Source organism: Nerophis lumbriciformis, linkage group LG17 (genome assembly GCF_033978685.3).
Source record: "Nerophis lumbriciformis linkage group LG17, RoL_Nlum_v2.1, whole genome shotgun sequence".
Lineage (NCBI taxonomy): Eukaryota > Metazoa > Chordata > Actinopteri > Syngnathiformes > Syngnathidae > Nerophis > Nerophis lumbriciformis.
The window spans coordinates 28,963,854-28,988,314 of NC_084564.2; the positions used below are offsets into that span (position 1 = coordinate 28,963,854).

A 24,461-nucleotide genomic window follows, 5' to 3' on the forward strand; every position below is an offset into this window, starting at 1 on the left:
GCAAATCATTGTATTCCGTTTATATTTACATCTAACACAATTTCCCAACTCATATGGAAACGTGGTGTATATATATATATATATATATATATATATATATATATATATATATATATATATATATATATATATATATATATATATATATATGTATATATATAAATACATATATATATATATATATATATATATATATACACCCCGTTTCCATATGAGTTGGGAAATTGTGTTGGATGTATTTATATATATATATATATATAATATATATATACACCCCCCCCCCCCCCCCCCCCTTTTGAATATCTCCCTAATTCTGAGGTCTCAAGGTTGGCAAGTATACGTTACGGAGGTTTTGAAAACAAAGGAAATAAAGTGGTCCTTTTGTAAAACGGGGGCCTCTGTGTTTGTTATTTTGTAGTTTTATACAGTATTGGCCAGTGTTTTTCAACCACTGTGCCGCGGCACACTTGTCTGCCGTGAGATACAGTCTGGTGTGCTGTGGGAGATGATCTAATTTCACCTATTTGGGTTAAAAATATTTTTTGCAAGCCAGTAATTATAATCCGCAAATAATGTGCCGTTGTTGAGTGTCTGTGCTGTCTGGAGATCGGCAGAGTAACCATGTAATACTCTTCCATATCAGTAGGTGGCAGCAGGTAGCTAATTGCTTTGTAGATGTCGGAAACAGCAGGAGGCAGCGTGCAGGTAAAAAGGTGTCTAATGCTTAAACCAAAAATAAACAAAAGGTGAGTGCCCCTAAGAAAAGGCATTGAAGCTTAGGGAAGGCTATACAGAACCAAACTAAAATTGAACTGGCTACAAAGTAAACAAAAACAGAATGCTGGACGACAGCAAAGACTTACTGTGAAGGAAAGACGGCGCCTACAAAGTACATCTGAACATGACATGACAATCAACAATGTCCCCGCAAAGAAGGATAAAAACAACTGAAATATTCTTGATTGCTAAAACCAAGCAGGTGTGGGGATTAGCGGTCAAGGAAGACATGAAACTGCTACAGGAAAATACCAAAAAAAAATAGAAAAAGCCACAAAAATAGGAGCACAAGACAAGAACTAAAACACTACACACAGGAAAACAGCAAAACTAAAATAAGTCAGGGTGTGATGTGACAGGTGGTGACAGTACACCTACTTTGAGACAAGAGCTATAGTGATGCATGCTTGGTTATGCTTTAAGTCATATCCAACAATTGTGACGACGACTTTTTACTGTCAACTGAGTTTCGTTTTTGAATGATTTTTGATGGTGTGCCTCCGGATTTTTTCAATGAAAAAAAGGTGCCATGGCTCAAAAAAGGTTGAAAAACACTGGTGTATATATAGGGCGACATATATAAACCCTCAGTTACATTACTCTATCTGTATTTGCTTTTTTTTTTTCTTTCCTTGATGTTGAAAGTGCCTTGACTTCTGTGTGAATTATAAATGTATGTTTTTTGTTTAAAAAAATAAATCAAAGAATAATAAAAAAAAAAAAAGACGTAAAGCATTTCCGGATTAACACGTACGTATCACGTGCGCGTCACGTGACAAAGCGGTGCGCGCTCACGTGATTGCACTCCAGCCTCTTCTTCGCTTCAGTCAACTTTTTTTTCCCGCAGCTGATCCCAAACATGGCGGACGGCGAGGAGGACCGCAGCCTGTTGGAAGCGGAGGAAGATGATGACGATTCCATAGCCGAAACACCGGCGAGCGGTGGGGCCAGGAGACCGCTCCCTGCCATCTGCGACCCGGCACACTTTTTACACAGGATCGTTGTCCTCTTTTTCATGTGTTTCTTGGGATTCGGTAAGCTGTTGTTTACCGAGTGAAGTTGAAGTTTGTGTTTATAAACTACCTTTTTTCCCCCTGCTATTTGAACCTTTAGCGTTGCCTTTAAAAGTGTCATGTAACGTGATTTGTCAAATTGTGTACTAATTGAGTTATATTCATACAGGAAGCTACTTCTGTTATGACAACCCTGCTTCTCTTCAGACTCAAGTCCTCCAGGTAAATCTCAGTTGTAAAATAGTATGGCTTTAAGTCAGCAATTCACATTCATATTATTACACTACACACAGAAGGGGTAGGGAGGAATGAATTTAATGTTGTGTTATGATTTATTTCATGTTAACTTCCTGTGTACACACAAAATAATGTGTTTGCAATTACAGTAAATCCCTTGTTTCTCGCTCTTGAATGGTTGCTAACATCCATCCATCCTTCCATTTTCTACCGCTTGTCCCTCTCGGGTCGCGCGGACAATTCGCCACCTCATCAACCATGATGAATGAATTTCTGCGAAGTAGGAATCATTAGTTATGATTGGAATGTATTCATAGCTGGAGCATTAAATATTTACTACCTTCTAAATACATTCTCGAACATTATGACAGCCCCCGAGATATGTAAATGGATGTATATGTGTATCTATATATATGTATATATATATAGATACACATATACATGTTTTTGAATATAAATGTGTATATATATATATATATATGTATATGCTTGACACTCAGCATCAAGGGTTGGAATTGGGGGTTAAATCGCCAAAAATGATTCCCGGGCGTGACCACCGCTGCTGCTCATTGCTCCCCTCACCTCCCATGGGGTGATCAAGGGTGATGGGTCAAACGCAGAGAATAATTTCGCCACACCTAGTGTGTGTGTGACAATCATGGGTACTTTAACTTATATATATATATATATATATATATATATATATATACATACACACACACGAATGCAGCTGAGATAGGCTCCAGCACCCCCGCGACCCCGAAAGGGACAAGCGGTGGGAAATGGATGGATATATATATATATATATATATATATATATACATATATACATATTTTTGAATATATATGTGTATGTGTATGTATGTATGTATATATATGTATGTATGTATGTATGTATGTATGTATATACAAACTCCGTTTCCATATGAGTTGGGAAATTGTGTTAGATGTAAATATAAACGGAATACAATGATTTGCAAATCCTTTTCAACCCATATTCAAATGAATGCACTACAAAGACAAGATATTTGATGTTCAAACTCATAAACTATAATTTTTTTTTTCAAATAATAATTAACTTTGAATTTCATGGCTGCAACACGTGCCAAAGTAGTTGGGAAAGGTATGTTCACCACTGTGTTACATGGCCTTTCCTTTTAACAACACTCAGTAAACGTTTGGGAACTGAGGAGACACATTTTTTAAGCTTCTCAGGTGGAATTCTTTCCCATTCTTGTTTGATGTACAGCTTAAGTTGTTCAACAGTCCGGGGGTCACTGTTGTGGTATTTTAGGCTTCATAATGTGCCACACATTTTCAATGGAAGACAGGTCTGGACTACAGGCAGGCCAGTCTAGTACCCGTACTCTTTTACTATGAAGCCACGTTGATGTAACACGTGGCTTGGCATTGTCTTGCTGAAATAAGCAGGGGCGTTCATGGTAACGTTGCTTGGATGGCAACATATGTTGCCCCAAAACCTGTATGTACCTTTCAGCATTAATGGCGCCTTCACAGATGTGTAAGTTACCCATGTTTTGGGCACTAATACACCCCCATACCATCACAGATGTTGGCTTTTCAACTTTGCGCCTATAACAATCCGACAATACGTCCACAGTTTCCAAAAACAATTTGAAATGTGGACTCGTCAGACCACAGAACACCATTCCACTTTGTATCAGTCCCTCTTAGATGAGCTCAGGCCCAGCGAAGCCGACAACGTTTCTGGGTGTTGTTAGTAAACGGTTTTCGCCTTGCATAGGAGAGTTTTAACTTGCACTTACAGATGTAGCGACCAACTGTAGTTACTGACAGTGGGTTTCTGAAGTGTTCCTGAGCCCATGTGGTGATATCCTTTACACACTGATGTCGCTTGTTGATGCAGTACAGCCTGAGGGATGGAAGGTCACGGGCTTAGCTGCTTACGTGCAGTGATTTCTCCAGATTCTCTGAACCCTTTGATGATATTACGGACCGTAGATGGTGAAATCCCTAAATTCCTTGCAATAGCTGGTTGAGAAAGGTTTTTCTTAAACTGTTCAACAATTTACTCACGCATTTGTTGACAAAGTGGTGACCCTCGCCCCATCCTTGTTGGTGAATGACTGAGCATTTCATGGAATCTACTTTTATACCCAATCATGGCACCCACCTGTTCCCAATTTGCCTGTTCACCTGTGGGATGTTCCAAATAAGTGTTTGATGAGAATTCCTCAACTTTATCAGTATTTTTGCCACCTTTCCCAAGTTTTTTGTCACGTGTTACTGGCATCAAATTCTAAATTTAATGATTATTTGCAAAAAAAAAAATGTTTATCAGTTTGAACATCAAATATGTTGTCTTTGTAGCATATTCAACTGAATATGGGTTGAAAATGATTTGCAAATCATTGTATTCCGTTTATATTTATATCTAACACAATTTCCCAACTCATATGGAAACGGGGTTTGTATATGTACAGTATGTATGTATGTATGTAGTCAAGGTTTCTGTGGTTTATCCATTATACAGTGCTCAACACCGGGGTAGAGCGGAATATACGTTAGGTCAGGAAAAAACACCTCGGCTATATCATCCCTACAAGCCTGTTTCGCAGGTTTCCTGCTCGTTTCGCAGGGGAAACCTGCGAAACAGGCTTGTAGGGATGATCTATCCTCTGTGTTTTTTCCTGACCTAACGTGTATATTTTTATATGTATGTATGTATATGTGTGTATATGTATGAAAAAATATATACTTATGTGTTTTTCAAAGGATTTGAGCCTGAACACAGCTACGTTCATGCAGCTGTATGCTTGGTACTCGTGGCCCAATGTCATTCTCTGTTTCTTTGGTGGCTTCTTGATTGACAGAGTCTTTGGCATCAGGTATCATCATCAGACACGCCATTGCCTCCGTGTTTTGAAATGATTGTTTGTAGTTGCATGATCCAGAAGGTGTTAAAAAAAATACACTTCGAGTAAGTCATTTGGTTCTTTTTGCAGGCTAGGAACCATCATCTTTTCTCTTTTTGTTTGTGTTGGACAGGTAGGTTTATATGATTTTTTCTTATATACCGGTACTAAGGTAAAAATGCAATTTACAGTATTTATTTATTTGTTTGAACAGATCATCTTTGCTACTGGAGCGTTGCTGAACCTCTTTTGGTTGATGGAAATTGGACGTTTTATATTTGGGTAAGAACAATACATTATATACCGGTATATCTATATATCGTAGCATAGACGGATAAACAAAAAAAATTAATTAGGTATTTTTCCTCGTTGTTTTCTTTTTTTTTCCAAGGATAATACTTTTTTGCATTATTTTCCAAATAAATGCTTGGTAACAAAAGCAGAGAAAACCTGGGAGGCCAACAAGAGATTATGTTTTTCAGACCACAAACTAGTTGACTCAATCCACAGCATCTCTGCTGGTTGCAATCAAGTAATGCACACCATTTTCACTCATTTCAAAATGTGTTTAATCGAACAGAAGTCAATGTCATTTAACTGACCATTTTTAATGATGAGGTAATAGAAACATTTATTAATATGACCATGATATAAATAGATACTGTGGAGAAATATTTTGGATAAACATACTCCATATTTAGGTATTTAGATGCAAAGGTACAATTATTGCGTATTTGTCCATACATTACATCAATATGCTAATTTAATCCTGTAAACAAAGTTATCTATTTTAAGTAGATATCTAGAGCAGGAAAGAGGCAGAACAAAAAAAAAAGAAATATAAAAATAAACCTAAATATTAGGAGTAAATGCAAAAAAAATATTATTGCAGAAAAGTATTACAAAATAATAAAAACAATATACATGGTGTATGGAATATATATTCCCAGTATATGGTATCATTAGAAATAGACAATCCAAATTAAGATAACCTGTAATATGCAAGTTACTGATTTGAAGGATGTACAAAAACAGTGAAGTTGTCACGTTGGGTAAATTGTAAATAAAAACAGAATACAATGATTTGCAAATCCTTTTCAACCTATGTTCAATTGAATACACGGCAAACAAGATACTTAACGTTTGTTTGCAAATATTAGCTCATTTGTAATTTGATGCCTGCAACATGTTTCAAAAAAGCTGGCACAGGTGGCAAAAAAGACTGAGAAAGTTGAGGAATGCTCATCAAACACTTATTTGGAATATCCCACAGGCTAATTGGGAACAGGTGGGTGCCATGATTGGGTATAAAAGCAGCTTCCATGAAATGCTCAGTTATTCACAAACAAGGGTGAGGCGAGGGTCACCACTTTGTCAACATATGCGTGAGCAAATTGTCCAACAGTTTAAGAACAACATTTGTCAACGAGCTATTGCAAGGAATTTAGGGATTTCACCATCTACGGTGCGTAATATCTTCAAAAGGTTCAGAGAATCTGTATTAAATCACTGCAAGCCAAAAAACCAACATCAAAAAGTGAGACAGTGTGTAAAGGATATCACCACATGGACTCAGGAAAACTTCAGAAAACCACTGTCAGTTACTACAGTTTGTAGCGACATCTGTAAGTGCAAGTTAAAAGTGTACTATGCAAAGTCAAAGCCATTTATCAACAACACCCAGAAACGCCGTTGGCTCCGCTGGGCCCGAGCTCATCTAAGATGGACTGATGCAGAGTGTAAAAGTGTTCTGTGGTCTGATGAGTCCACATTTTAAATTGTTTTTTTGGAAATTGTGGATGTCGTGTCCTCCGGAACAAAGAGGAAAAGGACCATCCGGATTGTTCTAGGCGCAAAGTTCAAAAGCCAGCATCTGTGATGGTATGGGGGTGCATTAGTGCCCAAGGCATGGGTAACTTACACATCTGTGAAGGCACCATTAATGCTGAAAGGTACATACAGGTTTTGGAGCAACATATGTTGCCATCCAAGCAACGTTATCATGGACGCCCCTGCTTATTTTAGCAAGACAATGCCAAGCCACGTGTTACAACAGCGTAGCTTCATAGTAAAAGAGGGTGGGTACTAGACTGGCCTGCCTGTAGTCCAGACCTGTCTCCCAGTGAAAATGTGTGATGCAATATGAAGCCTAAAATACAACAACTTGAACAACTTAAGCTGTACATCAAGCAAGAATGGGAAATAATTCCACCTGAAAAGCTTCAAAAATTGGTGTCGTCAGTTCCCAAACGTTTACAGAGTGTTGTTAAAAGGAAAGGCCATGTAACACAGTGGTAAAAATGCCACTGTGACAACTTTTTTGCAATGTGTTGCAGACATTAAATTCTAAGTTAATGATTATTTCCACAAAAAAAAAGTTTATCAGTTCGAACATTACATTTCTTGTCTTTGCAGTCTATTCAATTGAATATAAGTTGAAAAGGATTTGCAAATCATTGTATTCTGTTTTTATTAACAAATTACACAATGTGCCAACTTCACTGGTTTTGAGGCTTGTAGTTGATGGATTTAACTTCTTTGTAAATGTAGGACCAAAACTGACCAAATAAATAAATAATACACTGCCTGAGAAGAATGATACCGATGATGACATCAGGCTAGAAATTCGTACTACAGGAATTACATATAAAACATACCATATGGATCTGGTGAAATTCAAAACAGCACAATTAACATTTAAAGCAATAAATAATCTGCTGCCACCAAATATCCAAACAGTTTTCACGGATAAAGATGGAAACAATTATTTGAGGGGTAAATTAAAATTAAAACAGCCTTGTTACTCTAACTCTTTTGAGTATGTGCATATTGGTTTGTGGGGTGACTCAATGGAATCAAAGAGTAGAAAACTAAAATATCTTAAAGGTGTAATGTATTTATACAAACTACATTTGATGAAATGATGAGCGGATTTATTATTGTGAGTATATGTGAATGAAACTAAATAGGATATGTATCCTGTTAATAGTCCTAATATTGTCAAGTAGCTGATGATTATGTGTTGCATTGATGATTTAGAATCAGATTAGTCACAGGGCAGGACAATAAGATTTTCTTCTTTCTGCTCCTTTTCTTGTTTTTCTTTTTTTTAGTATTAATATTGTTTTTTGTAGCTAAATATAATGTATAAAATGGATATGCGTTTTTGTTTGAATTGTGTAGATGGTTAACAAATTAGTGAAAAATAAATAAATATATAAAATGATTGCCCTATTGATTATGTGAGGAATTCAAGGGTTTAAGTTGCTCTATAAAATGGATATAATTATGTGGTGGTCTTTTTATCCTCCTTTTCTCATTTGTTTATTTGGGATAGAATTGGAGGCGAGTCCCTGGCCGTGGCCCAGAACACGTATGCAGTCAACTGGTTTAAAGGAAAGGAGCTCAATCTAGTGTTTGGTCTTCAGCTGAGCATGGCTCGCTTGGTAAGAACGCTAGGATGACACTTAACTAACCAATGTGAGAAAAAACACTCTAAAGTCTGATCATCTGAAGGGCAGCACAGTCAATATGAACATCATGGGCTGGGTGTACAGCAAAGTGGCTGTCCTTGTCGGCGCTCCGGGTTACACCACTCTTGGCGCCTCACTCATGATAGGTAAAGTACCGATGTAGTGTAACAACATTCAGGCTTGGGTTGCACATCCGAGGGTTGCTCTATATTTTTTAACAATCTCAGATGGCAATGAGCAAAAGTGCCAAGAAGAACTGAGAGTGCTGAATCAGGGGAACTTACTAATACTTTTCTCACCGCTAAACCCTTATGCTCGTAGTACTTCCACTTTTTTCAACTTTTTGTTGGATTGTTTTTTATGTGCAATGTTTTTCCCCTCATGCATCTGATTTGAACAAACTTTGCTTTGTGGGCTCACAATTTATGTGACACAATTTGCTGGATGGACAATTGGGGCGGGGGAAACTAATGATCTTATGTTTTTAAGGTTATATATTTTTTTTAATGGCAAACAGTCTTTGTAGTTTGTTTTCTACATAATCTATGTTTTTACAATTGATTTCATAATTAAACATGCAATGCTTTCCATCAATTAGTCACTTCAGATACGTTTCGCCTCCCTACTGTATTTACATATCTGAGTTTAATCCTATTTTCGTTCCTCAGCTGCTGTAACCTGCATTTTCTCACTAATCTGTGCTTTGGTGTTGGCATTCCTCGACAGAAGAGCAGAAAAAATCCTCCAAAAGGAGCAGGGCAAAACAGGTGAAGTATTCTAAATAGGTCTATGAGTATTTTTCGCACCTTCAGAGAAATGTCCTTTATCCCTAACGTACTTTAGCTACATGACTGTGTTGTCTTATACAGTGTTTACTTAATTACATGGATGTTTTTAATTAGTTAAGGCTTCATTCAGTGTGTGTTTTTATCTTGAATGTCAGGTGAGGTCGTTAAACTGACCGATGTGAAAGACTTCCCCTTACCCCTGTGGATCATCTTCATCATTTGTGTTTGCTACTACGTGGCTATCTTCCCCTTTATTGGACTGGGACAGTGAGTATTGCATAAGGAGGAGGTTTTCTATACATTTGTTTATCTTGTCTAACTTTAGTGAATTTCTTCTATAGTCACCAAATTTTTGTTTTTTTCACTGTTGGGTTGCAAAGGGGTGATCTTGGGCCACTTCCAGTTTTCACTTGGGTGGCAAGCATTCAATAGCTCCTGTTCAGCAGATGCCAGAGTATGATAAAGGTTTTAAGCCAAATATAAAGTTAAAGTTAAAGTTAAAGTACCAATGATTGTCACACACACACTAGGTGTGGCGAAATTATTCTCTGCATTTGACCCATCACCCTTGATCACCCCCTGGGAGGTGAGGGGAGCAGCGGGCAGCAGCGGTGGCCGCGCCCGGGAATCATTTTTGGTGATTTAACCCCCAATTCCAACCCTTGATGCTGAGTGCCAAGCAGGGAGGTAATGGGTCCCATTTTAATAGTCTTTGGTATGACTCGGCCGGGGTTTGAACTCACAACCTACCGATCTCAGGGCGGACACTCTAACCACTAGGCCACTGAGTAGGTATAGAAGCAATATATCATCAACACATCGCTGAATGTGATTGAGTGGATCCATAAAATCTTAAGATTAATTTCTGTTTACAAGATTTAAAAGATTATCACTAAAGTGGACATTTCAAACTAGTCCTGGGTGATATGGCCTAAAAATAAACCTAATATTTTTTTTCACATTAAGTATAATTTACAATTTTTTTTAGATTTTTTCCCCCGTCTTTTTTCTTTTTAATTTTAATATTCCGTCTTAAATAAAATACGTCTGTCAACAAACATGTAGCATTGTACATTGTATACAAATAAATAATACAGTTCAACATTGAGAGGGCTTTATAGTTTTAGAAAGTGGATAAATGCTGGGTTTTCCACTGTAACTACTCAGGATGCGGTATCTTTAGCAACATGCAGACTGACCACTTTAGTAATCGTCCTTTATCGTGTTCTTTTCTTATCGTATATAATACTTTGTAAATGTAAATGATTCCACCACAGTAATCTGCTTTTTAGCAGGACTTTGTTTGTTTGTTATTATGGTCTTGTTCGTTGTATAAAAAGTTGCATTGCCCCCACTTGGCTGTGTGAAGTTTTGACATGCTACTTTTATTCAGTTTGTGAAAAATATAGACATATATGTTCTGTTAAACCACTAACAGTAAAATAAGCTAGCCAGTGAGGTTCTTGTTATTTTTTGGTTTAAAAAAATATGGCTTTAAACAAGTTGTGATATCCCTTTTAACTCTACATTTTTAAATGGTTTAATTCACAGTTTTTTGTATATTGTCATGTTTGTCATTAATATGACTATAGTCTGCTGGTTGCCAGTTATTATATATTGTAGTTGTGTGATACACTCTAGAAATAAAATTGAGAGCCTCATCAAAAGAGCACAATGTCCGAGTGCGTGATAGGTTTTTGTGGCGCAGCCCCACGATGCGGCTTTATTATCAAGCACTAATTATAATAAGAGATTTGGCCCGTGAAGTGTCTCCAATTTAAATTCAAATGTCTGACAGCCTGATTGCTGCAGATTTTCTTCTTTTTTGTGGTTAAGGTGAGTAAATCAGGTCAATGACCATAAATTGTTATTTAAAGTGAAACAAGTAGGGTTTTCCGATAATGGCTTTTTGCCGATATCCGATATTCCGATATTGTCCATCCATCCATCCATCCATCCATTTTCTACCGCTTATTCCCTTTGGGGTCGCGGGGGGCGCTGGAGCCTATCTCAGCTACAATCGGGCGGAAGGCAGGGTACACCCTGGACAAGTCGCCACCTCATCGCAGGGCCAACACAGATAGACAGACAACATTCACACTCACATTCACACACTAGGGCCAATTTAGTGTTGCCAATCAACCTATGCCCAGGTGCATGTCTTTGGAGGTGGGAGGAAGCCGGAGTACCCGGAGGGAACCCACGCAGTCACGGGGAGAACATGCAAACTCCACACAGAAAGATCCCGAGCTCGGGATTGAACCCAAGACTACTCAGGACCTTCGTATTGTGAGGCAGATGCACTAACCCCTCTTCCACCGTGCTGCCCGATATTGTCCAACTCTTTAATTACCGATACCGATATCAACCGATACCGATATCAACCGATACCGATATATACAGTCTTGGAATTAACACATTATTATGCCTAATTTGGACAACCAGGTATAGTGAAGATAAGGTCCTGTTTTAAAAAAATAAAAATAAAATAAGATAAATAAATTAAAAACATTTTCTTGAATAAAAAAGAAAGTAAAACAATATAAAAACAGTTACATAGAAACTAGTAACTAATGAAAATGAGTAAAATTAACTGTTAAAGGTTAGTACTATTAGTGGACCAGCAGCACGCACAATCATGTGTGCTTACGGACTGTATCCCTTGCAGACTGTAGTGATATATATTGATATATAATGTAGGAACCAGAATATTAATAACAGAAAGAAACAAACCTTTTGTGTAAATGAGTGTAAATGGGGGAGGGAGGTTTTTTGGGTTGGTGCACTAATTGTAAGTGTATCTTGTGTTTTTATGTTGATTTAATAAAAACAAACAAAAAAAAAACGGTACCGATAATTTCCGATATTGCATTTTAAAGCATTTATCTCTAGAAACAAGCACAGCAATTACTTATATGACCCAATCCAAACAACCTTCCCCACTCCATCCATCCATCCATTTCTAACGCTTATTCCCTTCGGGGTCGCGGGGGGCGCTGGAGCCTATCTCAGCTACAATCGGGCGGAAGGCGTCGTATACCCTGGACAAGTCGCCACCTCATCGCTGGGCCAACCCAGATAGACAGACAACATTCACACTCACATTCACACACTAGGGCCAATTTAGTGTTGCCAATCAACCTATCCCCAGGTGCATGTCTTTGGAGGTGGGAGGAAGCCGGAGTATCCGGAGCTAACATGCAAACTCCACACAGAAAGATCCCGAGGCCGGGATTGAACTCACGACTACTCAGGACCTTCTTATTGTGAGGCAGACTCATGACGCGGAAAAAAAATGCAACCAAGACAAAAAGTCAACACACATGGTTACACATAACACACACCCTGTTCACTGTACTTTGTGTATAATATAAAAAAATGACAAAGCACCATAAAATATTCTAAATGACACCAATTTAAATCCATTACAATCATGATAGGAACATACAACACACTCTCTCCACACGTATTCATGTTTGACACATTTTAGCTGCTTTAGGGAGGTTGTCACAGAGGTAAAAAAAAAAAGGTACTGTAGGAGTCGAACTTGCACATACTCTTAATCTCCAATTATCCTAACCATATATCCAATATATTGGTCGAATATGTACACATATACATGTATAGGCCAGGGTTATTCAACTTCATAATGAAGAGGGCTGCAGTTTCAAGAGCCCAAGAGCTCCGGGGCCGGGCATCAAAATGTGGATGTTTCGTCAGAAAGTGTCTCCGCCAGTTATTTTCCTTTGAGACTGTTTACTTGATTGCAAAGTACCGTATTTTCCGCACCATAAGCCGCCCTGGGTTATAAGCCGCGCCTTCAATGAACGGCATATTTCAAAACTTTGTCCACCTATAAGCCGCCCCGTGTTATAAGCCGCATCTAACTGCGCTAAAGGGAATGTCAAAAAAACAGTCAGATAGGTCAGTCAAACTTTAATAATATATTAAAAAACAGCGTGATCTGGGCGCGCATGGAGTCGTATATCAACATGGACGGAGCTGCGTGAAAAAAGCCACCCGGCCTCTTCGCGTAAACTTACCTTAACCACTCGCTCATCTTTTCTTCATCCATCCATCCCTTCGAGTTAGCTTTTATGATGACGCCGGCTGGAAAGGTCTCTTTTGGCAAGGTCTTCCTTTTGAATATCACCATGGGTGGAAGTTTCTGGCCATTAGCATGGCAAGCTAGAACCACAGTGAAGGATGACTTCTCATTCCCTGTGGTGCGAATATTCACCGTACGTGCTCCCGTTGTATCCACAGTGCGGTTCACAGGAATATCAAAAGTCAGTGGAACCTCGTCCATGTTGATAATGTTCTCTGGCCGGATCTTTTTTTCAGCTATCTTGTTTTTACAATATGCACGGAAAGTAGCCACCTTTTCTTGAAAGTCTTTAGGCAGTTGCTGTGAAATAGTAGTCCGTGTGCGGATGGAGAGATTGCGTCTTTTCATGAACCGGAAACCTGTCGCTTAGTAGGAGCCATTTTGTGGTCTTTACAGATGTAAACACACAAAGGAAATGAAACGTAATATCCGCGCGCTTCTTCTTCTTCTACGGGGGCGGGTGGTTGCTTACAGTAGAAGAAGAAGCGCTTCCTCTTCTATGGGGGCGGGTGCTTACCTTGGCGGTTGCTTGCGTAGAAGAAGAAGCACTTCCTCTTCTACGGGGAAAAAAGATGGCGGCTGTTTACCGTAGTTGCGAGACCTAAACTTTATGAAAATGAATCTTAATCCATCCATCCATTTTCTACCGCTTATTCCCTTTTTTGGGGTCGCGGGGGGCGCTGGAGCCTATCTCAGCTACAATCAGGCGGAAGGCGGGGTACACCCTGGACAAGTCGCCACCTCATCGCAGGGCCAACACAGATAGACAGACAACATTCACACTCACATTCACACACTAGGGCCAATTTAGTGTTGCCAATCAACCTATCCCCAGGTGCATGTCTTTGGAGGTGGGAGGAAGCCGGAGTACCCGGAGGGAACCCACGCAATCACGGGGAGAACATGCAAACTCCACACAGAAAGATCCCGAGCCCGGGATTGAACCCAAGACTACTCAGGACCTTCGTATTATATTAATCCATATATAAAGCGCACCGGGTTATAAGCCGCACTGTCAGCTTTTGAGTAAATTTGTGGTTTTTAGGTGCGGCTAATAGTGCGGAAAATACGGTAAACACATCGGCTTTCACACTAGACTGTCAATAAATTTATTATTCTGGCCTCGCTACTCGTTTCCAGCATGGGCAGCTGGACAGATAGTTAACAGCATTAAAAAAACAGAAGTTTTGTTGGGAATGAATGTTCCGTCTTTTAAATTATTTTTCTTCCTTAGTTTTATATTTTTACACTAATTCCTCTATTTAAGTTTAGACTAGACTAGACTAAGACTAGAAATATAAACATAAAATAAACATTACAAAAGTATAACGTCCATTGTGTATTTTATATCAATAAAATAGAACATTTAATGTAATAAACTGCAGATGTTTACGAATATCGAAATTACACAACATTCACGTCAAACATTGCACACAATGGGGGGGGGCTCGGCGGGGGCGGTTGCTGGTTGTTCCATCTCCATCGTTGGGGTCCCTGCGGGTGGGGTGGGTGGTTCCCGTGGCCCTGTGCCTGGGTGGTCCTGCGGCGGCCGGTTTGGGTGGGGTGGCCGGGGGCTGGCCTCGCCGCGCTCTCCGGGGGTGGGGGGTGGGCTCGTGGGGGCCCGGTTGCCGGTGGGGCGGGGGCGGTCTTCCCGTCCGGTTGCGGGGAGTCTCTGGGTCCCTCGGGCGGGGCGTCTCGCCTTTCTGCCCGTGTGGGGTGTGGTCTCTCGCTGGCTTGGGGTCTGGCTGTCCCCTGCTTTTCTCGTGCCCTGTCCTCTGCCGGGTGCGTCTGTCTGCGGCCTGCTGCTGGCCCTTGTGGGCGGTACGGTGGGTCGGGCTCTGGGGTTCCTGTCGCTGGCCGGCTTGGCTGCGTGGGGGCGGTGGTCCCTGGTTCCCTGGGCACCACGCCTCCTGTTTGTGGGTTGGGCTCTCGGGGGTGATGGGGCCGTGCTCTGGCTCCCACGCACTCTGGGAGTCGAATGTATTGTACATGCAAATTCACATATGCTCACATACGTACATAGGTACCTACGCTCCCACATACATACACAAATACAGTACATATTTACCTACCTAATGTTCGTACATCCACACGCACATTCAATATACAAACATACACATACACATACTGTACATATACATTCACTGTACAAACACATATACACATTCTGTACATATACATTCATTGTACAAACACATATACACATTCTGTACATATACAAGTACATATGCATACTTACACTCATGCACATAATCACGTTTCATCAAACATATATTAACGTTGTTGCCCTAGGGTAAACTGGGTGTAACACATGGCACACTGACAAAGCTTAACCTATTGTGACTATAACAATCTACAAGGTTAATGTAGGTTGCTTCTCTTTCTCCCCCTCCATTTTTCTGCATTCTTTCGTATCTCAAGTTATCATTACGTATATGTATTGTTGCATTTAAACAACTGTATTGTTGATAATAAAGGTAAATTATTGGTATTGTTCATTATCAATAGCGCTATTTCTATTGGTATTTGTATTGATCCATTTGTAGTGTAATAATGCTCATTGTCATTTCTGTATTATTTTTTATTTTTCGCTAACTGCTTATTTGCTATTACTTTTACCATCATATTTGTACATGTCATATTTGCTGATGTTGCTCTATTGTTGTTGTTGTTGTTGTTTGCTGTTGTTGTTTTTGTCTCTCTGTCTAATCCCCCTCTTGTCCCCACAATTTCCCCCTCTGTCTTCTTTTTTTTCCTCTTTCTATCCCCTCCTGCTCTGGCCCGGCTGCACTAAATGATAATATAAATACATTTAATAAAGTCAAATACAAATAAGGCAACAAGAGAAGTATCCTACACTTCTCTTTTGTAAAGTAAATCTGAACAGCCGACATGGGCATCTACATCAACTATATGATTTGCCTGAGAAGCTGGACAGGACATAAAAAAAAAAAAAAAAAAAAAAAAAAAAAAAAAAAAAAAAAAAACATTGCACACAATGTATGTGACTCATCACAATTTAACCTAAGGTGTAGCGCTATCGCCCTCTACTGGTCAAATTTAGCGTTACATGTATTAAACAAGCTTTGATTGCTAGAGTTACTTTCAGACAAAAAAACAGCACAACCACAAATACAAAATACATCACAAAGTCACCAATTTTAATACAACACAAACTAAATTAATTTATGCACAATATCTACCTACAAAGATTTGATCAAGTTTGTTGATGAAGCTTACTTATGTGTGGATTTCTACCGTTGTTACTGCTTGTCTGGAACAGTGTCCATTGCTTAAAACAATGACTCAAGCACTTGTTTGGGACAGAACATTCATACTTGATTGTCAGTTGTTGGTAAAAGTCAGATTTTCGCAATTTATTTTGATTTTTTTCAGGGTTGAATGAAGTCTTCTACCCACCACACTGCTGCTTCATTGTGACACATATGCCTTGTTGATGCCCCCTGCAGTGTGGCGGGGGTACTGAATTCATGACCATCCATCAATCCATTTTCTACCGCTTATTCCCTTTGGGGTCGCGGGGGGCGCTGGAGCCTATCTCAGCTACAATCGGGCGGAAGGCGGGGTACACCCTGGACAAGTCGCCACCTCATCGTAGGGCCAACACAGACCAACCGTAGTTTAAATGGTTTCATCGAGCCTGTTTGGGTGATGTTTGGCAGGCCAAATTAAAAGTTTTGGCAGGCCGGATATGACCCGCCGCCCGCCACTTGAATAGGCCTGGTATAGGATTTATATATTGTTACTTTACATGCTTTCGGCCCACGGCCACATTTGTTTAACCCAATGCGGCCGCTCCAAGTCAAAATGTTTGGACACCATTGACGTTGATAATAGAGGTGACATATAACGATGGTAGTCATACAAATGTTACACACATGACAGACGCAAGATTGACACTTGGTAAATAAGTTATTTTGATTGCACCAGTCACCATCATCTTGTGTTCTTACCTACAGGGTCTTTTTCATCCAGAAGTTCAACTTTTCCCCTGCTGAAGCCAGAGCTGTCAATAGGTAATTTAGGTCAGGGGTCATTTATAGGCACTGAGAATAGTTTAATTATGAGTTATATTTAAATTATTTTGTCCATGAAAACTGCATTTCAGGTTAGTCAAATCTACATTTTTGGACTTTAGACTTTGTTCTCAGGCTTGTTTTGTTGGTGAGACATCAACAGTGAGGCCTTTTGAAAAACTGGGGAGATTGTTACTCCACCGTAATAATTTAATTTAAACGATTCGGCTCCTCCTTGATTCGCATAGTTGTTCAGGCTTTTCCTTAAATTCATTTCTTTAGGATTCTGAATGGATAAGTTAAACAGCTGCATTTAAAGAGGCTAGTTTACATTAAAATGTAATCAAACAAAAAATGCAAAACCGTTTCATTACATAGTAAGAGTGTGGATACTTAATGTTACATTCTTGTAGAATTACAAATATTTTCACATCTCAAGGTTTATTCTTACTTTCAGTGTATATTTCTTGATTGTTAATAGTTAAAACTATACCCTTCTGTCTTCCTCAGTATTGTTTACATCATCTCAGCGCCTGCGTCTCCTGTTTTGGGCTTCATGGTGGACAAGACGGGGAAAAACGTGATTTGGGTGATGTGTGCTGTGTGCACCACGCTCGCCTCTCACATGATGCTGGCTTTCACCTTCTGGAACCCGTGGATCGCCATGGTAACCAATGAACTTGCGTTTTAAATGCTAATGCCAATAATAATCGACATTGTCAGCACAATTGTAATGAAATGAAATTAGATTCAGGTTACACAGTGAAATCTTGACTCTTGTTACTGCATCAAGCAGTACATGAATATGTTATAAACCTGGTTTTGAAAGGGAATTGTTATAAAACATTGAACAGTTGAATAACTAGCAAATTGGTTAATTTAATTTTTTCATTCCATTGTTTGTGCAATTTACATTTTTCTTCTGTAGCTTCTTCACTAGTTAATGTTGTACGTTACAACAAAATATTTTTTCCTTCAATAAAATAACTCCGTGTTATATTGAATTTGGGTGCATGCCTGTATGTATCAATGGTAATGTTGGCTTAAAAGCATCTTTGTGTTTTCCAGTCATTGCTGGGTGTGTCATACTCCCTCCTGGCATGTGCCCTATGGCCCATGGTTGCCTTTGTGGTGCCTGAGCATCAACTAGGGACGGCCTATGGCTTGTACGTACCCTTCTTCGTATTGTGTCCGCTTGACATTACCCACCAGCTGTTAACTGTTTCTTGCTTTTTCATTGACTATAATGATATTTATAGTAATATTAATCTTCTTCTCTAGCATGCAGTCCATTCAAAACCTGGGACTTGCAATCATTGCCATGGCAGCAGGAGCCATCCTAGACAAACAAGGATACCTGGTTCTCCAAGTCTTTTTCTGTATCTGCATATGTAGTCAGTATTTTTTGTCTCTCTTTTAATGACTGTAAAAACCGATTAAGCAATTTTTTGATTCACAGTCATCTAGGTTTCTTTTGTCTTGCAGTTGCATTGGTGGCTGTGGTGACACTTTACTTTGTCGATTATCTAAGAGGTAAGATAATACACTTGTCAACACGAAACGCACCTTTACACTCGTCCTCCGTGTGTAATCCCTTCCATCTCTCCTCTTTTTCCGCTCCAGGAGGAGATTTAAACCGGTCAGCAACTGCCAGAGCCAAACTCCAGAAAGAAGCCACTTCAGATGCAGAGTGAGTACTGCCACTCTTCACACTCCGTCGCCGCTTTTCCACCCACTTGCAGGCATCTTAGAAACATAATGAACAACCCACTCGTCTAATCAAGTGGTATACTCCCATTTTGTGACACTTCCGAAAAACGATTTACCCTGACACAAATCGACTGTTGAATATTTATTTACTGGAACACATCTACACTCACTGGCAGTGTTACTTATTACTTTAAAAAGTAGTTAGTTATACACTATATTGCCAAAAGTATTTGGCCACCTGCCTTGACTCACATATGAACTTGAAGTGCCATCCCATTCCTAAACCATAGGGTTCAATATGATGTCGGTCCACCTTTTGCAGCTATTACAGCTTCAACTCTTCTGGGAAGCTTGCGGAGTGTGTTTTTAGGAGTTTTACACCATTCTTCCCAAAAAGCGCATTGGTGAGGTCACACACTGATGTTGGTCGAGCCTGGTCTCCGTTCTAATTCATCCCAAAGGTGTTCTATCGGGTTCAGGTCAGGACTCTGTGCAGGCCAGTCAAGTTCATCTACACCAGACTCTGTCATCCATGTCTTTATGGACCTTGCTTTGTGCACTGGTGCACAGTCGTGTTGGAAGAGGAAGGGGCCCGCTCCAAACTGTTCCCACAAGGTTGGGAGCATGGAATTATCCAAAATGTTTTGGTATCCTGGAGCATTCAAAGTTCATTTCACTGGAACTAAGGGGCCAAGCCCAACTCCTGAAAAACAACCCCACACTATAATTCCTCCTCCACCAAATTTCACACTCGGCACAATGCAGTCCGAAATATTAAGCTCTCCTGGCAACCTCCAAACCCAGACTCGTTCATCAGATTGCCAGATGGAAAAGCGTGATTCATCACTGCAGAGAAGGCGTCTCCACTTTTCTAAAGTCCAGTGGCGACGTGCTTTACACCACTGCATCCCACGTTTTGCATTGGACTTGGTTATGTATGCCTTTGAAGCAGCTGCTCGGCCATGGGAACCCATTCCATGAAGCCCTCTGCGTACTGTACGTGGGCTAATTGGAAGGTCAAATGAAGTTTGGAGCGCTGTAGCAACTGACTGTGCAGAAAGTCTTTGCACTATGCGCTTCAGCATCCGCTGACCCCTCTCTGTTAGTTTACGTGGTCTACCACTTGGGGGCTGAGTTGCTGTTGTTCCCAAACTCTTTTATTTTCTTATAATAAAGCCAACAGTTGACTTTGGAATATTTAAGAGCGAGGACATTTCACGACTGGATTTGTTGGACAGGTGGCATCCTATGACAGTTCCACGCTGGAAATCACTGAGAGCGGCCCTTTCTTTCACAAATGTTTGTAGAAACAGTCTCCATGCTTAAGTGCTTGATTTTATACACCTGTGGCTGGGCCAAGTGATTAGGACACCTGATTCTCATCATTTGGATGGGTGGCCAAATGCTTTTGGCAATATAGTGTATGTACAATTATTTTCCCCAAAAGGTAATTCAACTAAGCAGAATTACTAAATGTAACTAGTGAGCACGGAAAGTAATTATTACGTTTCTTTGTAAAATGTCTGGCATGCCATTAAGAAATGTTTCATGAAATTAAACTTCATAATAACAGCGGCGCCTGTTGAGTGACATGGAGTTAACTGTGTTAGCACAGGGCTAGCAGTCGACATGTGGAGACATTTTGGTTCCTGTACTCTGCGTGGTGACCTGGGCTGATACTCAGTAAATCAATTAATCAAACTATAAATGAAAATTAACTCGTCGATAAATTGCCATGTCCGTGTGTGTTTGTTTTCTTAATTTCTTGCTTTCAAACGGTGCTTTGCTCTTAACACCTGACCGTGTTTATTCAATAGCAGAATTAAATAAACAAAGTGAAACCTCCGGTCAGTCATCCATAATCTTTGTCTCCGTGGGCGGAGGCGGGACCGCAAGCTTGCACACACAGGATGTGCGCACATATCCTCGCTAGTCATGGCTCAAACCATATCAGCAACATGAGCCCATCAACACGAACGAACGAGCCAGTATGCCAAATTTGTTTGAAAGTGATGGCAACAAAAAAGACAACTAAACAAAACTCGACAGATTTTGCAGCTGGGGTAAATACTGCACTTCAAGATGTTCCATATCTAATTATTCATTTAATTTTTATTATTGCGTTAGTGCTGAATTTGATTTCAAAATAATTCTGACAATAGTATTGATTCATAATTTTTGGGACAGCATATCATCCTGCAAATTGTGTTATCCGCCCAAGCCTAACTGCCTGTTGTTACTGCTAGTTAATAAAGCTTCTTGGCCTCAGCAAAACTGAAGTACATCTCTGACTATCGCATATTGGCTCGGGATCACCACAGTAGTAACACACAATATTTCACTATAAAAATGTTGTATTATTTGAATTAGTAATTAATTAGTGTATCTGTTGCTAAAAACCCCACTGTCGCTGGTCAGGTAGTAAGGTATACCCACAGAGCTTTATAAACTCTGGCTTTACAAAAGATAACTTGCTCAGTATTGGCAACGAGATAAATATACCGTATTAGACAAGCGGTAGAAAATGGATGGATGGACGTTCTGATGGAGCTCTTAACTCAAAACACTTGTATCTCAAATCAATGTCGCCTTCGAAATGAATTGAATTGTTGTTTAACATGCCTTTTTAAAAAGAAAAAAATCTTTAGCTAAAAATATTTTATGGATAAACAACACAATAGAATGGGCTTCAAACAACCACAGTAGTTCTATGAAGTAATGTATTATTAATGTACAGTCACTGAATCAATCAAAGTTTACTTATATAGTCCTATATCACGAGTGTCTCAAAGGGCTGCACAAGCCACAACAACATCCTGGGCTCAGATCCCACATCAGGGCAAGAAAAAACTCAACCCAATGGGATGACAATGAGAAACCTTGGAGGGGACCGCAGATGTGAGGACCCCCCTACAGCATTTACCTTTGAAAGTGGACTTTTATGGTATCTCTTTCAAGCTTCTTCTCTGTCAAACACACCATCAGCTGCCTCTCCATCATTTCATGGATAAAAGTCCGTCGGTTAGATATTATTTTAGCATCCTTGGCTGGCGTTAGACTCCTTCTGCGTCAGCAGTGCTACACTCCAACTGCCTCGCCGAGTTGGCTGCACGGTATTATTTTTGATGATTTCTCTCTTTAATTCTTCTTCTCAGCACTGTCCTTCAAACTCACTTTCTCCAGTCTAATGGTTGAAAAATAAAGTGATGTCAATCTCTAGCTGTAAACTATTGCTAGTGAGTGAGACCAGATGTTTTTGTAATCTCCCCCTCACAAAGGCAGATCAAATATCAATACATCTCAAATAATGCTTTGGAGTTCAGCATTGCAAATTACAACCTCAATAATAAACATACTTTATTGTTGTATTACTACATCTGTGCTAGTCGATAACCTTTTTGTAGAGGGATACATTTATTGGATCTCATTAGATTATGTGTCTGTTCAAAACATTCAAATATAATCCAAGGTTGTCGACACTTGGTTCATTGAAGATAAGAACGCCTTTTCAGCCTACTGAGTGTCTCCAATACAAAGTTAGTGGAGGACGTGTGATTTGAAGTGTAAATATGTGTTTTTTTGGAGGATAGAGATACTATAAACATGGCGGGATAAAACTTATTTTCATTGGTTGTTGATAACATGCAGGTGAACACTGAACATGTAATTACTGTACATGCTATATTTATAGCTGGGCCATTAAGTTACCTCAACCTCGAGAGGACAAGGAATTATTTCTGAAATTTTGAAACTCATTCAATACAACTTCATAATTTAACTTTAATAATGATTTAGAGACAGTGGAAAAAAACAACTTGGCCTTTGTTGGTGTACATAATTCTCAACACGGCAGCAACAGAACCAATGCAGTAATACGTATGAAGAGCAAGAATTGATCTATTATTACTCTGCAAACGACAGTATGGCAAGTGTATATAAGTTGTAATGAGTTTCATACCAACATCTGAGTTTTAAAGTGCACAGAGAAATAGATAAAGCTCCTGGCTGTTGACCACTTACCGTATTTTCCGCACTGTAAGGCGCACCTAAAAACCTCCAATTTTCTCAAAAGCTGATAGTGCGCCTTATAATCCGGTGCGCCTTATACACTGCAAAAAGTCAGTGTTCAAAAACAAGAAAAAGAAATACAAAAATTAGGGGTATTTTATTTGAACTAAGCACAATTATCTGCCAATAGAACAAGAACATTTGGCTTGTCAAGACTTTCCAAAACAAGTAAAATTAGCTAACCTCAATGAACCCAAAAATACCTTAAAATAAGTATATTGTCACTAATAACAAGTGCACTTTTCTTGGTAGAAAAAAAGAGACCTTTTTGCTCAATATGTTGAAAAATATTCTTAAATTAAGTAAATGCTAGTGCCATTATCTTGACATAATGATATGTGTTCGGCATCAGGATTTTTTTTCATGCTTGAAGTAAGAATTATTACTTTAAAAAAGTAGTTTTATACTTGTGAGTGTAGATGACACAGCTTTGCATCAGTTGATATTCTAGTTTCAAGCATGGTCATCAAATGGTCATCAAATCTCAGCAACAAGCTGTAATATCTTACTGAGATCACTTAGGACCAAAACCTTTAAAACAAGTAAAACACTTTAACATAAAATCTGCTTTGTGAGAAGAATTATCTTATCAGACAGAAAATAAGCAAATATCACCCTTATTTGAGATATTTAACCTTACTTAGATTTCAGTTTTTGCAGTGTATGTGATATAAATGTTGCACTACATGTTATACCTTGCTGTTGTTAAAAGATAAACGAAATACCACGTCACTGACTTTACCTCGGGGAAAATAATAAAACAGCTGTTTATTAATTTTGGGAGTGAACAGAGTTTTCAGAATGCTGGTTTGTAATCTATTAATAAAGTTTGACTGACCTATCTGACTGTTTTGTTGACATTCCCTTTAGCGCAGCTCCATCTAATGGATGCATAACGTAACCTCAGCTTCTACTGTAGCGTCTATTCTATGCGCCTTATAATCCGGTGCGCCTTATAGTGCGGTGCACCTTATAATGCGGTGCGCCTTATATATGAACAAAGTTTTAAAATAGGCCATTCATTGAAGGTGCGCCTTATAGTGCGGAAAATACGGTATAATCGTTCAGATGCAGCTAATGCCATTTTGTGGACTAAATCAGAAAATTGCTAACAGCCAAAGCTGCTAATGCTTATGTTTTTTGACCGGGTGCCAATTAGATGCCCCAATAGTTATTTTATTTTGTATGATTTTTTCATGCAGGATTTTAATACAAATGTTATATTGATCAAGACAAAATGAGGCATTCATGACATTTGCTGTTTACGTGCTGGAAGCAGTCAATGCTGAGGTGTTATTTATTAAACAAGTAATATAGCAAAACAAACATGGGGTATTGAAAATGTTGGTTAAT

The 24,461-nt window shown here is 39.3% G+C and overlaps 1 protein-coding gene across 4 annotated transcripts in view; it reads left to right on the forward strand.

Moving 5' to 3' along the window:
* The first annotated feature begins 1,587 nt into the window (after positions 1-1,587).
* mfsd1 (major facilitator superfamily domain containing 1) overlaps positions 1,588-24,461 on the forward strand; it is a 28,464-nt gene continuing 5,590 nt past the window's right edge. For 2 of the 4 annotated variants that reach the window (XM_061973014.1, XM_061973017.1), the window contains exons 1-15: positions 1,588-1,811; positions 1,960-2,012; positions 4,785-4,897; positions 5,015-5,057; positions 5,139-5,206; positions 8,262-8,370; positions 8,441-8,543; positions 9,066-9,164; positions 9,341-9,452; positions 17,274-17,330; positions 17,841-17,997; positions 18,399-18,496; positions 18,612-18,724; positions 18,798-18,863; positions 18,954-19,020. In XM_061973014.1, the coding sequence (XP_061828998.1) occupies positions 1,637-1,811; positions 1,960-2,012; positions 4,785-4,897; positions 5,015-5,057; positions 5,139-5,206; positions 8,262-8,370; positions 8,441-8,543; positions 9,066-9,164; positions 9,341-9,452; positions 17,274-17,330; positions 17,841-17,997; positions 18,399-18,496; positions 18,612-18,724; positions 18,798-18,863; positions 18,954-19,020 (1,433 nt within the window). In that variant the 5' untranslated portion in view covers positions 1,588-1,636. The remainder of the gene's footprint in view (positions 1,812-1,959; positions 2,013-4,784; positions 4,898-5,014; positions 5,058-5,138; positions 5,207-8,261; positions 8,371-8,440; positions 8,544-9,065; positions 9,165-9,340; positions 9,453-17,273; positions 17,331-17,840; positions 17,998-18,398; positions 18,497-18,611; positions 18,725-18,797; positions 18,864-18,953; positions 19,021-24,461) is intronic. The other 2 variants (XM_061973016.1, XM_061973018.1) reach the window with 1 other exon arrangement.